This window comes from Gorilla gorilla, chromosome 22, assembly GCF_029281585.2.
Source record: "Gorilla gorilla gorilla isolate KB3781 chromosome 22, NHGRI_mGorGor1-v2.1_pri, whole genome shotgun sequence".
In the NCBI taxonomy this organism is placed as follows: domain Eukaryota; kingdom Metazoa; phylum Chordata; class Mammalia; order Primates; family Hominidae; genus Gorilla; species Gorilla gorilla.
The window spans coordinates 46,617,171-46,632,701 of NC_073246.2; the positions used below are offsets into that span (position 1 = coordinate 46,617,171).

The window sequence follows — 15,531 nt, forward strand, 5'->3', positions numbered from 1 at the left end:
CCGCCACCCTTGCTGTGGCCCAAGCAGTGAACTGGGGCCGCTAACCCCCAGGAAGGGTGAAAAGCCCCAACACCCAGAAGATGAGACCCTAGAGCTTCCCTGGCCACCCCAGCAGCCCTCTCCATCCCAGGAAGCAGACAGGTGCATGGGGAAATCAAGGACGGCACTCAGCCAGACAGGCAAACAACTGTGGCAAACCAGTGCCAGCAGACAAAACCCAGAAACACAGAGCAGATGAAATGGTAAAAATCACTGTCAACCCCCAAGGTTATCTGTGCAGAAAGGGTCCATACAGTGGGTGGGGACGGCCGTCCTGAGGCCCGCTGGCCGGGCTGGCCCTTGGCTGGCGTCTGGGAACTGGGATTTCCAAGGGGCTCCCTGAGCCCCGCCTCACTGGGCCTGTGCTATTTGTACAAGGTGGTTTAGGCAGAACACTCACATCCCTGCTGAGAGTCTGGAATTGTAGCGCAGCCCAGGCAGAAGCTGCTCATGTGACCAGTCCCCAGGTACATCACCAGGCAGGGCATCCCCAACATCGCACACGCAGCGTCCCACGCTGCTTGCAGGGGAGTGAGGCGCGTCCTGCGTGACCCCCACCCCAGGAGAGGCCTCCAAAGCTGAGCCTGGTGCCCCTGGACTCGGCCCCAGGAACCTTTCCCTTGGCCGATTTTGCTCAGTGTCCTCCCTGTGGGAAATCACAGCCGTGACTACCGTGACCTGCGTGGCCTCTGTCCTCCTGGAGAATCGCTGCCCTGGGTGGTCTTGGGGACCCCAACTCAGTATCACATTAGAGTTCTTACTCATTAAAAAGAATGCTTAGTGAGAACACTGGGCAAAAGGCAGAACAGACATGCCTGGGGGCCTGTGCTGAAGCATTCGCCCAGTGCACCCCACCAGGAGCAGCCTGGGAACCAGCCCAGGGAACGAGGCGCCAGCACCTGGGGAAGCCTGGGGACCCTGCCTCACAGGATTACAAAGGAAAGCTGACCGCCAACTACCAAAACAGAAACAGCAAATCACTGACACAGGAATCTGCCTCTTTATTGACATGCTAAGTAACAAGACGCAGAGGCAGGTCTCATTGCAACCGACCGTGACCACAGAGGACCACAGAGGAGTGATGACAGGGAGCTGTGCTTCTACGCAACTGCAGGAGGGAAGCGCGGTCGGAACAGCCTGCTGGCTTCTAGTGGTCTAATGTGCCACTCATACGATGGCATCTGCTGAAAAAGCTGCAAAATGTCATTTATAGGTTAGTGAACACATCCGTCTCACAGACCCCAACTAACCTGAGAATTCCAGAGGAAGACCACAGAATGACGGAAGGGAGATCAGAAACAGAAGAAAACGTGCCAGAGCTAACCCAAGTCTGCAGAAAAGCCCCCGCCGTGAGGAATCCCAGCTGGGATGATCTGGTGTGCTCCCTGGGGGCAGTGGCCACAGGCTCCTCTGACTATACGACAAAGGGACACACACTGCAGGGGAGGGAAAACACAGAACTTTATTTCAACAGAGTGATTAGGTTCCACCACACAACAGGGATACCATGGGATTGTTTTTTCATTTAATAAATACAAATGAATAAAAATACTTTATTTTGTCAAGAGACTGCCTCTCCTCCCTCTCCCGATCTCACAGAAGCCTCCAGGCAATTGTGTGCCCCTCCAGGGCCTGCACCCACAGACCCTGTCTACTTGCACAAATGACTCTTCTTTACAGAGAGGGCTCCATCTCATTTGCCTGCAAATACAACTTAGGTATAATACCGCTTCTTTCCCCCATCTCCTTCCAAATACGAGTTCTTGCCCTGCGTTCCTTTTTTTTTTTTTTTTTTGAGACAGAGTCTCACTCTGTTGCCCAGGCTGGAGTGCAGTGGCGCGATCCCAGCTCACTGCAAGCTCCGCCTCCTGGGTTCACGCCATTCTCCTGCCTCAGTCTTCAGAGTAGCTGGGACTACAGGCGCCCGCCACCACGCCCAGCTAATTTTTTGTATTTTTAGTGGAGACAGGGTTTCACTGTTAGCCAGTATGGTCGCAATCTCCTGACCTCATGATCCGCCCGCTTCAGTCTCCCAAAGTGCTGGGATTGCAGGCGTGAGCCACAGCACCCAGCCTCCAAATTTTAAATGAGCCCCTTGTGAGAAGGAAAAGAATCTGCTGTCCACAGAAGCCCAGTGTGGAGCTACTTCAACCAGAAACTGTCACCCATGACACTCTGTGTGGGTTCAGTCACACAGACCACGATCCATTATGGAAGGGAGGGAGAAAAGGATCACATCAAATCTACTGTATGCCTCATAGACCATCCCTTATTTCAAAAATAGAAATTCCTATTTAAATGCCGCCTGTGTGCAACAGGCCTGATATTTGCTTCTGCATGTGGCAGATCTGTTATTGCTTACACTGTGGCCTCCTGGCCTGCGCTGCTCGGCTGGCCCTGTTAGAGAACATGGGAACCACATCAAAATCCTAAGTCACAAAACAAGGGCTCTGTCCCCAGCCTGGGCCCAGGGGCCCACATGCCCACCTCCACAGCCCAATCAAGTGTGGGGATAAGGCACTCCTCTGTGCTCTGAGCTAAGATATGGTAGAGTCCCTTCTGAATTTTGAGTTGCAAAGAATGATTTTGTGCTAATAAATTCCCAGTGCATCCAAAATGTACAAAAACCCTAGAATTTCCAGTTTTTAGATTGAAAAAAAAATTTTTTTTTCTGTAGATCCAGAAGAAGCTTTCATTGAAACTTTAAAGACCTCACCTGCACCTGCTCTAGTAATGCACTAGTTACTAATATACAAATGTAAATCTTTGATGAGTATGGTCGGGAAAAAACTGTCTTGTCCTTGTGATCAGCAATAAATTTCTTTTTTCTTTTTGAGACTGAGTCTCGCTCTGTTGCCCAGGCTGGAGTGCAGTGGCGGGACCTCAGCTCACTGCTACCTCTGCCTCCCGGATTCAAGCGATTCTCCTGCCTCAGCCTCCTGAGTAGCTGAGACTACAGGCGTGCACCACCACGCCCAGCTAATTTTTTGTAATTTTAGCAGACGTGGGGTTTCACTGTATTAGCCGGGATGGTCTCAATTTCCTGACCTTGTGATCTACCTGCCTTGGCCTCCCAAAGAGCTGGGATTACAGGCACGAACCACCGCACCTGGCCAATCAGCGATAAATTTCTTTTCTATTTACCCCATTTCTTATTAATTCACACTTCAAAAAAGCATTTCCTGGAAGTATTTCTAAGTGTGATGGTTTGTAATATATAACAAATGAAAAGATGTAATTAGATTATAAGAAAAGCATCTGCCTGTAAAATATGAAGGAAGAAAGGAAGTAATGGACTCCTCATGGGGCCCACAGGGAACCAGGAGGGACCCAGAAAGGGTGCCGGGCCCTTCCCCTGTACTGCAGCTACAGGGCCCCATTTCCTCAGAAGGAGCGTTCTGGGTATTCCATCGTCCCCTGGAAGTCTGGCAGGTACAACCCCCTCAACACTCCAGGGAGGGAGGGAATCCACAGGAAGCCATGAACTGCTGGTTTCAGCGGGGAGAGGTAGTGCTGACAGCTCTGATAATCTACCTGAAGCCCTTTGTGAGGAATACTGTAAAACTGCAGTAAGCTGTCAATATTCGACATTAAGTCATCATTTCAGAAGAGAAGCCTGTTTGAAGTAGGAAAGGTTTAAAAAAAAAAAAAAAAGATGCCGTGGTTCTTGCAAGTCTGCCTTGTTTGGTACCAGCACAGAGCATCACTGTCACTAAGTGTGCCGGGGGAGAATGCTGAGCTGCTTGGCGGTGTGTGTGCGCCTGTGCGAGGCCAGGTCTCACAGTCCCAGAGACTTCTGGACGATCTGCTTGGCAATCTTATAGAACTGCTCCCGGTCATCACGCCACATTTTGGACGCATCCACGTTAGCTCCACTTTCGTCATTGGGCTCTGAAAGAAAAGGGAACACCCTCCATGTAAAAGGGAGTCTTATACGTAAGCAGCCTGGCAAGGTCTCCCATTTATTTAAAACACTGGAGGGGGCTTTCAAGAGCTGTGTCCCAGAAACAAACAAGAACCCGAGAACTGCATGGGGTCGGCCCCACCCCTAGAGTGCTGGCCACGCAGGTCTCAACGAAAGCCACTCTCATGACTCCTGCGCTCTGAGTGTCTGAAGACATCAGGACAAGTTGTCATCTGTCTTGCTGTGAACATGCGACAACCACCTAAGCACAGGCCCATACGGCCTCCCGCAGCAGCCTCCTGGGCCACTGCACTTCTGGCACCCGGACAAGCTACACGGGGCCCACCTGCTGCTTATTTCACCTTTCTCAAGACACTCTGCAGTGTGGCTTCTCTCTCACAGAGTGCCCTCTCAGCAAAACTGCCCCTCACAGCTCCTACCAAGACAATCCCAAGCAAATGTGCAGCCTAAGGTAGACACCTGACCCCAGGATACTTGACCCACCCCCTAGCCAGCGGCACTGGCAGTCACTGCAGAACTGCAGTTAGGAGGCACGGAGGGAGTAGCCAGGGCCTGCCGGAAGGCAGAAAGGAGAGAGACCACCAGAACTGGATGACATGTGCTGAAGCAGCAGCTGTGCAGTGCGGTGGCGGCGCTGCTCAGAATGCACATGGGGACCGGTTCAGAGCAGAGTTGATGAGGATAAAACCCACAGCTGACATCTGAGGACAGCCTGAGCCACTGCCTCCCTCCCAATCTCCAATCCCCTGGCCTGGCTCCCTCCACTCAGCACATGAAGAGGGTTCATGCCTCAGCCCTCTCAGGATACACACTCACGTCACAGGCCCTGACCTCATATCCCTCTAGACCCCACTCCACGGCACCCAAAGGCTCTGCAGAGAACAGCTGAGTGGCCTCACTCTGGCATCGACCCCTGGCCCTCTGCTGGGTCTGCTCTTTCCTTTCGGACTCGCTGCCTTCCTTTCCCATACCCTTCCTCCTGACTGCCCTGGAAGACCCCTCCCTGCTATGCTGTCACCCTCTGTCCTACTCCATCACTTACTGCCTCATCCAGAAATGACCCCACATCTTCAATCCCATGTCTGACCCCCTTTTGTGGATGGAGGCCCCTTGTCCCACACACCTCAAACTATTCCCCAAATCCTGCTGTCTCCTGAACCCAGAGCAGCACCTCTGGTAGACAAAGAACCTGGAGTCCCAGAGCCTGTACCTTCAAGGTCTCCCAAACCCACCCCTTCCTCTTAGCCCTGGGACCACTCAGCCCTTCTCTTTTCTCTCCAGGCTACTGCAACACCACAAAGTCTCTGTTTGTCTTCCGTCACACTATTGGTTACTGCTGCAAGGATGGCCCTTCGAAGGCACAGCTCACAGGACATCACACCCCCAACTCCAATCCCCAGGGTCTGCTGGGGCTCCTCTCCCTGCAGCCTTGGCTCCAGCCAAAATGAGCTGGCAGTGCCCCCATCAAGTCAGCCACCTCCTGCCTCTGGGCCTCAGCCCAGGCTGCTTCCTTTGCCCCAAAACGCCATTCCCTCCCTCCTACCTCATCAACACCTACATGTCCTAAACACACCCCAGACAGCCCCACCAGGAAGTGGCCCGAGAGTCCCTGCATGTGTCTGATCTCAGGGTGCATCCCACTGGCCTCTAACTGCTGGTAGGCTTGGACAGTTCCCTAGAACGTAGGAACACAGAGTTGGGGTCTTTGTCACACGAAGCTTTACACCCCCAGTCCAGTGTGTGGCATGTAGTGGGTCCTCAATAAACACCTACTGAGGGAAAAAGACGATCAAGGACCAGAGACCAGTCAATTATGGCCGACAATACAATATACAACCCCAGGCTGTACTAGAAGGTATGCTTACAATTGGAAAAGTGTAGGCAGATAACATTAAATGGCAATAGCATGTGTAAACTAACTGCAAATGAGGAAAAGGACATTATAAAGACAGGATGACGCAAGGCTGGAGAACACCTGCAGCCTGGGTGTCCACAGCAGCTCCTGCCAGGAGGCTCGGGCCTTACCTGCCAGCATGCTCACCACCGACAGCAGGATCTTCTCCACGCTCTGCACAGGACTCCACCGCTCCGCGCTGCTCTCGTAGCCCATGGGGTCGTCGCCTGGCGCGTGGAGGATGGAAATGCAGACTCTCCCATCAGGGTAGACTGCAAGGGTCAGAGGTAGCCAAGTGAGCCCAGGAATGGTGCCCGAGGCATCGCCGCGCTTGGGCAGGCTCCACAGATAATGAGAACAAAGATTGCAGACACAGCAACCAAGCTGTTTGCACAGCTGGGGCATAGCCTGGGGCCCTGAGTGTCACGCTTCATGTCTGCAGGAATCCCGGTGGGGCCTGCTCACTCACTGACAGGCTCCAGGCTGACCCAGCCAGTTCTAATCAGCCGTAGTAGTCTAATCCACTTTCATATGAATTTTTTTTCAAGCAATATATACAAAAAGAGTAAATGAAAGGTTATCTGGCAAATATTTTATCAAAATATCTAATGTGATTAGGATTATTTACAATACTTTTCAGAGCTAGTTCCTTAGCTATTTCTAATTCTATCATTAAATCCCTGAACCGGTCTGTGTAAAATATATGTTCACATGGCTATGATAAAGGCAACTGGAATTATGTAAATATCTACAAAAAGAAAGGCACCAGGATTTCTCTTGGTAGCTTACTCTAATAATAAGTAAATTATCATCAGTACAACCTGGAATGTAGGTCAATGTGTCTAAATCAAATCCCTTTCCACCAAATATCATCATTAAAAAGATACACAAGGTCTGATAAAGAGAAATAAATTCAATTCACAGCATTTAATCAGTCCTCTTTTACATATAATTGGGAGGAATTCTCAGATGGCTCCATATATACTCAGATATCCAGTAATCCATCTAGATAGACTCAACTGTAAAATTATAAAGCCATTAAAGTTACAATAATAGAAATAGCAATTTTAAAATACATTTATTTAACTCACCTGAATTAATAAGCTCTGAATTTCATGAAAATTTACAAATGTTAATGGCGATCACTTACCTTCAAACAGTCTTGTCTTTCATACCTGGTCCTATGTGTTTCCACTCATCCACTGTTTCAGTGGTGAACGTTCAGTGGTGAACGCTCTACTATCCAGGAACTGAACCACAACTTCTCATTCAAGGAGAGTGGAAGAAACTAGATGCATACTTGCCCTGGACATCAGGCTGTCCACCTAAGATCCACATCCACAAAATCAGGAAGTTTCCCACTTCTGTGTTGCCTTCTCCAGGAGTTGGTCCCATAGGGTGACACTGCACCCACAGAAGCACCAAAAGCACCTGTGTCCCTGCCACAGCCCCTCCTTCACCAAGTCCCAGCAGTGCCATGTCCTAAACCTCTCGTGGATCCACACACATCTCTTTATCTTTAGTGCCCACATTTAGTTCCCAAGTTGCCAGTGTCTCTACCCTAGACCACTACAGCCGAGGGCCTGCCTGGCTTTCTCCCACCTGTCCTTTGCACTGTACCCAGAGCAAGCCGTCAGAGATCATTCTGGTCATGCCACTCCCTTGGAGTCTTTCAATGGAGTTCCGCCACTCCCAGGAGAAAACATCAAAACCTTCAGTATTGACCAAAAGGCCTGAGGTAGTTTGGCCCCGGCCTTCCTCTCCCGTCACTTCCTGCGCTGGGCCTTTGCACATGTGAAGGGCCCCTCCTCCCCGAATCACTCAGGTAACTCCTGCTTCACTCCCTACAGATGGTCCATCCAACCACCACCTCTGCAAGGTGCTGCCCGGAACTTCCTGATGTGACTTTGCGTTTTGTTTGTGTGATTCTCCTATCAATGTCCATCCCTGTCCTTGGAATATAAGCTCCTGAAGGTCTGTTATTATTTGCTCACCACTGTATACCAGCAACTTTCAGTAAATGTGTTGAATTGTTTTTAAAGTATTTATTGACTAGTTTTTATGATATTGGTAGACCTATAGTTCTCAAAGATAATTTTTAAAAAATCAAAATAATCCAATTACAGTAAGGCAAAAATTTAAAACTATATTATCTGAGCATTAAAAATAATTACCAGAACATTAAACATAATAATCAGACCACTTGTAGTACATAGTCACATAAGGTAATCAGTTTATTGGTCATATTTGTCACTAATGCCATGTCACAGGTATTATTCTGAATAATATATTCCTCAATACAATCTTAGTATTTTAATTACCTACAATCCTCTTCATAGTTGCATTTTATAGCTAACCAATTTGAAACTGACTACTTCAATTACTCTTCCCTATCAATTGTATTTCTTAACTTTTTATTATGGAGAATTCCAAAAACACACTCGAGTAGACAGCGTGTGATGAACCTCCATGTTATCATCTAACTCAGGCGCATGGCCAGTCTCCCTGAAAGAAGGCACGCTTCTGAGCATCTCCTGTGCACACAAGACTGAAGCAGCTTTGAGATAAGAAAAGAAGTACCGAATGGTCTCTCTCAGGCAGCCGCCCACTACCTATGTGTACCAATATCTGCAGTAAATGAGAAGTCCTAAACGAGGGTTAGGACAACAAGTCTAATGGCAGACGGCATTTCCACCAGGGAAGTGGCCGGGGGTGGGGGGGTAGTCCTGAAAACCCCTATGGCAAAGATGTAAAAGGAAGAATGTAAAAGGAATGTAAAAGGAAAAAATAAAAACTACAGCTGTTCAGGAATTCCAATTCCTACTACTGGACACATTTTCAAATAAGCTACAGTACAATTCACTTAAATGACCTTATTTTCTTCCTCCTTTTAAAATTAATATATATTAATTTTAGGGCAAAAAAAGATTTACAAAAAGGAAAAAAAAATTCAATCCAAAAAAAGAATCACTTTTAACATTTTTGTGCTTACTTTTCCAGTTATATATACATTTACATGTGAATTTATTTTTCAAGAGGAAATTATAACACTGCTACTGCTTTTCCCAGTCAATATAACACAAATACTACTTTGTACCATTGATTCTTCTTTTGGATCATTTAAAAAATCTACACCACATTCTAACATACATGATATAGTTTGGCTGTGTCCCCACCCAAATCTCATCTTGAATTGTAGCTCCCATAATTCCCACGTCATGGGAGGGACCCAGTGGGAAGTACTGAATCATGGAGGCACATCTTTCCCGTGCTGTTCTCATGATAGTGTATAAGTCTCACAAGATCTGATGGTTCTGTAAAGGGCAGTTCCCCTGCACACACTCTCTTGCCTGCCACCACTAAGATGTGCCTTTGCTTCTCCTTTGCCTTCTGCCATGATTGTGAGGTCTCCCCACCCATGTGGAACTGTGAGTCCATTAAATCTCTTTCCTTTATAAATTACCCAGACTTGAATATGTCTTTATTAGCAGCGTGACAACAGACTAATACAATATATAACTTAATTTATTCTTGTGTTAAAAACCCAGGTTAAGTCAAAATTTTCACCATTACAAATAACACTGACAAAGATTAGCATAACCCCTTCTGAGCACACACCCATGTGTAAAACTTCCTCCCCAGTGAAGTGGGGTGGCTGGGTCAAATGGCATCCGGTTTTAGGTGCCTGTTGTCTTTTATCTATATTAAACTGACCTTCAAAATTGAAATCATGTGCTTAATACCACCATGCTTACTTGGCTGAATTTCAAAACACAAGAAGTGTTTTCTAAAGATCTACATCATAGACATATAGAATATACCACATTTCAGGTGGCTGATAATATTATCTCCGTACCTATCCTGGTACCACAAAAACTGCTTCCAAAAGCACTTACTGTTGGGATGAAACATCTCACAGGTAAATCTCATCTTTGGGGGACTTAACGGGTAATCAAGTGGGAAACTCAGGATGGCAGGAAAAACACCAAACTCAAAGCAGGTGTCTTCTGGGCCCCTAGAAGATATAAAATATGCAGACTGAACTTCAAAGTACATTTTTCAACATCGACCACAATTGACAAATGGGTTAAGAACATTTTTACCACTTTAAAAATGCACGTGAGGCCGGGTGCGGTGGCTCACGCCTGTAATCCCAGCACTTTGGAAGGCCGAGACAGGCAGATCATCTGAGGTCAGGAGTTCAAGACCAGCCTGGGCAACATGATGAAACCCTGTCTCTACTAAAAATACAAAAATTGGCTGGGTGTGGTGGCGCATGTCTGTAATCCCAGCTACTTGGGAGGCTGAGGCAGGAGAATCGTCTGAGCCTGGGAGGTGGAGGTTGCAGTGAGCCAAGGTCTCGCCAATGCACTCAAGCCTGGGCGACAGAGCGTGACTCCGTCTCAAAAAATAAACAAAAATAAAAATAAATAATAAAAATGCACACGAAAAGATTATCTAAGTAACAATGAATTGGTACTCTCTTCTCAGTGGAAAGCAATGTCCCATTCTCCTGTTTCAATCTGGTCTAAATCTTAGGTACAAGTACAAAGACTGAATTCCAGGCAGTTTTCACATTTATAAAGGTTAAGAGTCAAGCAGCAGAACCTCTTGATAAGAAGGGGATCAGAGAAAAGAACTAATGTCAATGCTCTAAGATCTGGGAGTTTTTTCTGCAGATGTGGTACAATCACGTTTTAGGATAAGGGTATGAATTACGGCACAGGGTATAGCAAGATTCCATTGTATTTCAACAGATGTGGGGCTAAGAGTTGTATCTCAAAGGTGATTTTTAATTTTTAAACGTGCCCAAGAAGGCATCTTTGCAACCTTCAAGAAGCAGATGAAGAGCACATGTGATCCCTGCTGCACGCTCGGTGAAAGGCTAGGCACACAGGCACCACCACTCCAGGCTGCACCTGCAGGCCCACGTGCTGTGCCTCATCCCACTGATGCAACATTGGAGCAACTCCCCGTCATGGGCACAGACACAGGCACGTGAGTCTCCCTGGACCTATACTTTCCTCACGTGTAAATGGAAGAAATAGATGAAACCATTTCAGAAATCCTGCCTAAGGTTTAAAACCCAACAAGTATAAATTAACACTATCTTGACCAACAGTTCAAGGCATGATGGCCACAGGAGAGGAAGAGTGTCAGCCACTATGCCTGTACCTTCACACCAGGGACAAACTCCTCTTCTCCTACAAATCACATTAATAAAACACACATCCGAGGAGTTCTAAAAGATCTTGCACCATCTTTCTTTGATAAGGAAGCAGGACTGCTGAATGACAGCGACAGACACTGAAACAGTGGAAGTTGCATTGGGTGTGACTCATCAGATCAATAAATAAGTCAGTAAACCCATTCTACTTCTATGAACTGAAAGAACAAGTCCCTTCATAAACAGCTCTGCTCCTCTAACAACAAAGGCTAAGGCAGAAAGAACAGTCGTGCAGGGGCCAAGGCCTGGATGAGCAGAGGACAGTCCACACCAGACCTACTGCCTTCAGAAAGAATCCAGGATATGGCACAGGAAAAAAATAATTTAAAAAAATATACATTTTAAATCTTCAGTTAAAAAATAGATTTCTTAAAAGTAAAAATTTGTTTTAAAAATCTTAAAATTATCTTGGTTCAGTGAAATTAATAGCAACAGATTTGGAAATATTTATCTCTATAATTAAAGGAAAAAGACAAAAATCAAAAAGAAACTGAACGAAGAGCTTTAGCTTTCACCTGGAGGCGGCATTCAGGGCTGTCGGCAGCAACAGCAGATGCCAGCACGGCTCATGGCCCTGGTAGGGCTGATCTGCGGGCAACAGTCAGAAGAGAACAAAGCAGTGATTGCTTCATGGAGACAAGATTTTTCAATCTAAAAGACAAATTTTGATTCTGAAAACTGTCTTTGCTACCTTTTCAGAAGAAGATAGTGAATATGGCCACTTTGTTTTGGGGAGCTGGGGTTGGGGGGGAGTTACTGTGTGACAGTCCCCAGAGCCTCAGCATGACCAGCACAGGGAATGCCACCGAGGGAGGCATGAGCATGAGCTCTTGCTACTGGTACAACAGCCACGCTGGAGAGGACAGTGCCCGGATGAGTACCCCCCCCGGCCCACAGTGGCACCCAGCGCCCGGCAGCCTGGGGACGCCTCAAGCCTGGGTTACTCTGCTCCCCCTGCAACGGCCTGAACAAATACATTCCTGAAGCCCCGCCTTCACAACACAGGGTGGGCACACACCATGTATCAGAGTGAGGCGTGGCCACCCCGAGCCTCCTGTCCAGTACAAGAGCTCAGAGCAAACGATAACCACCACCCATTCATTCTCCACACGCCCTCTGATGAAAGGGCACCAAAGATTGTGGTTTTCATTTTACTGTCAAGCAAGGCTGGAAAATCCAAGGATGAAATGAGTTAGTCAAGGTCCTAGATCAATTTAGTATTAGAGTTAAGAGAACACAGTTCAAACTGCGAAATCAGAAGTCAGGCACATAAAGATACTATCTTTAAAAGTAACACTGTTCATATGTCAGGAATGCTTGCCAGCACTCAATATTTCTGGCATCTCTGAGTCCAGAATAAGAAAAAATGTCTGGTTAGTGTTTTTGGAATGAGCCAAATGGTATTTGCTCAATACTTTGATAACAGTTCTTTGTTTCTCATAATAGGGCTTTCTTTAAAAAAATTTTTTTTTAATCCACCAGGTCGTTCCTAGCCTCAGAAGCATGACCAAACATTTCCTGAAGTGCGCCCACATCTTAAATATCAAAGTTATTTGCAAATGCTCCGGTTTACTACTGGTTTGAAACTGGGGTTTCTTTCTCTTTTCTAGAACGCCTGGCGCCCAGACAGGAGGGCAGGTGGGCAGTGGTGTGCAGCAGCATGCCTGACCCCATGGAACATGCCTTCCAGGCAACTCCCGAGCCAGGAGTGGGAGACGCCACAGTGCTGTTTTTGGACAAGTTTTATTGCCATACTCCCAGACAACCTCACTTCTCTTTCACCGAAGATGGCCTCACCTGGGAATCTTCAAAAGAAACAACAAGAACAAGGAGGACACAAATATATCCAAAGCAAATGTAAATTTTTCAAAGCCTGCAAATTATGCTGCCTTATTGATTGAAATCATGACCTAAACTCTTTCGGAGCTGAGCTAAGGACAAGCATTAGATTAAGCATCGTAACGACCCTGCACTCTACACAGGAAGCACGCTTGCAACAGCTCAGACTGTTTTGCTGTCTTGTGGGTGAATTAGATACAAAAGCAAATATGGAAAACACCCATGGCCTACTCCTGACTAGCAATTCTCCCTCCTCACAAAGGACAACTGCCTTGTCACTGTCCTCCCCCAGAGCTGTGACCATTCCTCAGCAACAGTGTGGGTCACTTATATGCCAGTGAAAAGCGAAGATCAGCCTCTTCTGTCTTTCCACACTCAACTCAAGGGAGAGATTGTTCTTCTTTGCATTGCCTTTCTAACACTTCTTACTTTCTAGATAAGAGAAGCAGCAGGCAGGTCAGAGTGCCTTATGGAGCACCCAGGGCAAGTGGGTGCCCTGAGCTTCGCCGGCAAGCGGTGTTCCAGGAACTGGTGCGCTCGCCACTTCAGCTGCACGCAGGTGTTGGGAAAGCCGACTGCTTTGGCTGCTGTTCTCTTTATCAAGTTTGTCACAGCACATAGACAAGAAGTCTCCAACGCACATGTGATAAAGAATCAAAATCACAGAGAATGCAAACTTATCCATCAGTATTTAAAACCTGAAGTGGATGACTAAGGGACGATGGCCCTCCAAAAGCTGGAGCCAGCTGAGCTGGAGACGGGAAGGGCAAACTGCTTCACGGGCACCCTCCACTCTGGGGGAAGGATATGCACCTCCCTTACACTACAGAATCGACAGAGGGCACCCAGCAGGAAGGGCATGAGGGCGCCTGGCATCTGAGCTTGGGTGCGTCTCCTTCCTTCAGTCCCTGCTCTGCAGTTCAGCGAAAGCTTCTTGCCAATGTTCCCACCCCACTAATGCCCAGGACAGCAGGACCACGGTGGGCTGCACACACAGCCCCCACACTGGGCACTTTAAAAGCCCTAGGACACCGGCTCTGCTATGCCAGGTTGTGCTTGTTGCCGTGCCAGGCAGTGAGGAGTTAAATAGAAACTGATCCCAATACCCTCGTAGCAAGAGGACGAGGCTGTAAGAAGCCGTGATTTGGGGAAGTGCCTTCCTGCACTTTCCTCCAGCACTTGGTCTCCACCACGATGAGATATTTGACCCTCACCCCCAGAGCAGGGCCCTGGCTCTGGTTTAAACCAAGAGATCCCCTGAGTTTCCTTTCTGTTTTGTGGTGTTCTAAGCACCCCAGGCGATGCTCAGGTAGATAACCAACGCTAAGAACTGCTGGGAAGAAAAGGGGGAACATTTCCATTTTATGAAATCATAGTAGGGGCAAATATAGCTTTTGCTCCATATAATTATTTTCACAGTTAAACCTGTCCAAAAGGCATCTACAGCCATACCCTAATTATTTTTTGCAATATAGATGTTTCTTAAAATTTTTAAACCCAACATATTTGAACTATAAAGTGTACTAAATAAGTTCATCAATTATAAGAACTTTATAGTATATTCTAACATAGACAATCACTTTTACAACATAAACTTTGACCTTATTTAACTAGGAAAATATAAGAACGTTGGAAAATATTCAAATACAGAAGTATATAAAATAAAAAGCAAATACCTCCCTCACTCTCCCTCCCAAAATCACCTCCTTGAGGTAACCAGAGTTAAGTTTGGTTATTGTTCCAGCTTTTCTCTATGTGTGTATAAATTCACATACTCTAATCTACAAAACTGGATTTCTAAAAATTCAAATGTATCATGGCATTGCTGAGAATTTTAAAACCCCTAAATAAACAGAGAGACGGTCCATGTTCATGGATTAGAGCACTCAGTACTGATATGATGGCAGTATCCCTCAAACTTATCTAAAGATTCAATGTAGTCTCAATCAAAATCCCACCAGGCATTTTGTAGAAATTGACAAGCTGACCCTAAAATGTAATGGAAATGCAATGGCCTAGTAAACAATCTTGAAAAAGAACAAAGTTGGCGGACTTAAATTTCCCAATTTTAAAACTTACCATGAAGCTCCAGTAATCAAGACAGTGTAGTAATGGCCTAAGGATAGGCATAGATCAATGGAATGCAATTCAGAGTCCAAAAATAAATCCTTGCATTTACAGTCAACTGATTTTTGACAAAGGTGCCAAAATTATGCAATGGGGAAAGAACTGTCTTTTCAACAAATGGTGCTGAGACAACTGGATAACCACATACAAAAGAATGAAACAGACTCCCACCTAACTCCATACATGACACTAACTCAATCAAAATAGATCAAAGGCCTAAATGTAAAAGTGAAAAAACACAAAACTTCTACAAGAAAACATAAGAGAAAATCTTTGCAACCTTAGGTTATATACAACACCAAAAGCATGCTCTATATAAGAAAAAAAATGCAAAATCACACTTCATCAAAATTAACAACTTTTTAGTTTCAAAAGACTCTATTAAGAAAACAAAATGGAGAGTTGCAGATTGGAAGAAAATATTTAAAAATCCTATGTCTAATGAAGGACTTGTATCAAAATATATTTAAAAAACTCTTA

The 15,531-nt window shown here is 46.2% G+C and overlaps 1 protein-coding gene across 2 annotated transcripts in view; it reads right to left on the bottom strand.

The window, feature by feature from the left end:
- Positions 1–1,476: 1,476 nt before the first annotated feature.
- UBE2G2 (ubiquitin conjugating enzyme E2 G2) overlaps positions 1,477–15,531 on the bottom strand; it is a 32,780-nt gene continuing 18,725 nt past the window's right edge. For both annotated transcript variants that reach the window (XM_004062899.5, XM_063702588.1), the window contains exons 4-6: positions 9,755–9,873; positions 5,990–6,130; positions 1,477–3,930 (exon numbers count right to left, since the gene is read on the bottom strand). In XM_004062899.5, coding sequence (XP_004062947.1) covers positions 3,818–3,930; positions 5,990–6,130; positions 9,755–9,873 — 373 coding nt within the window. In that variant the 3' untranslated portion in view covers positions 1,477–3,817. The remainder of the gene's footprint in view (positions 3,931–5,989; positions 6,131–9,754; positions 9,874–15,531) is intronic.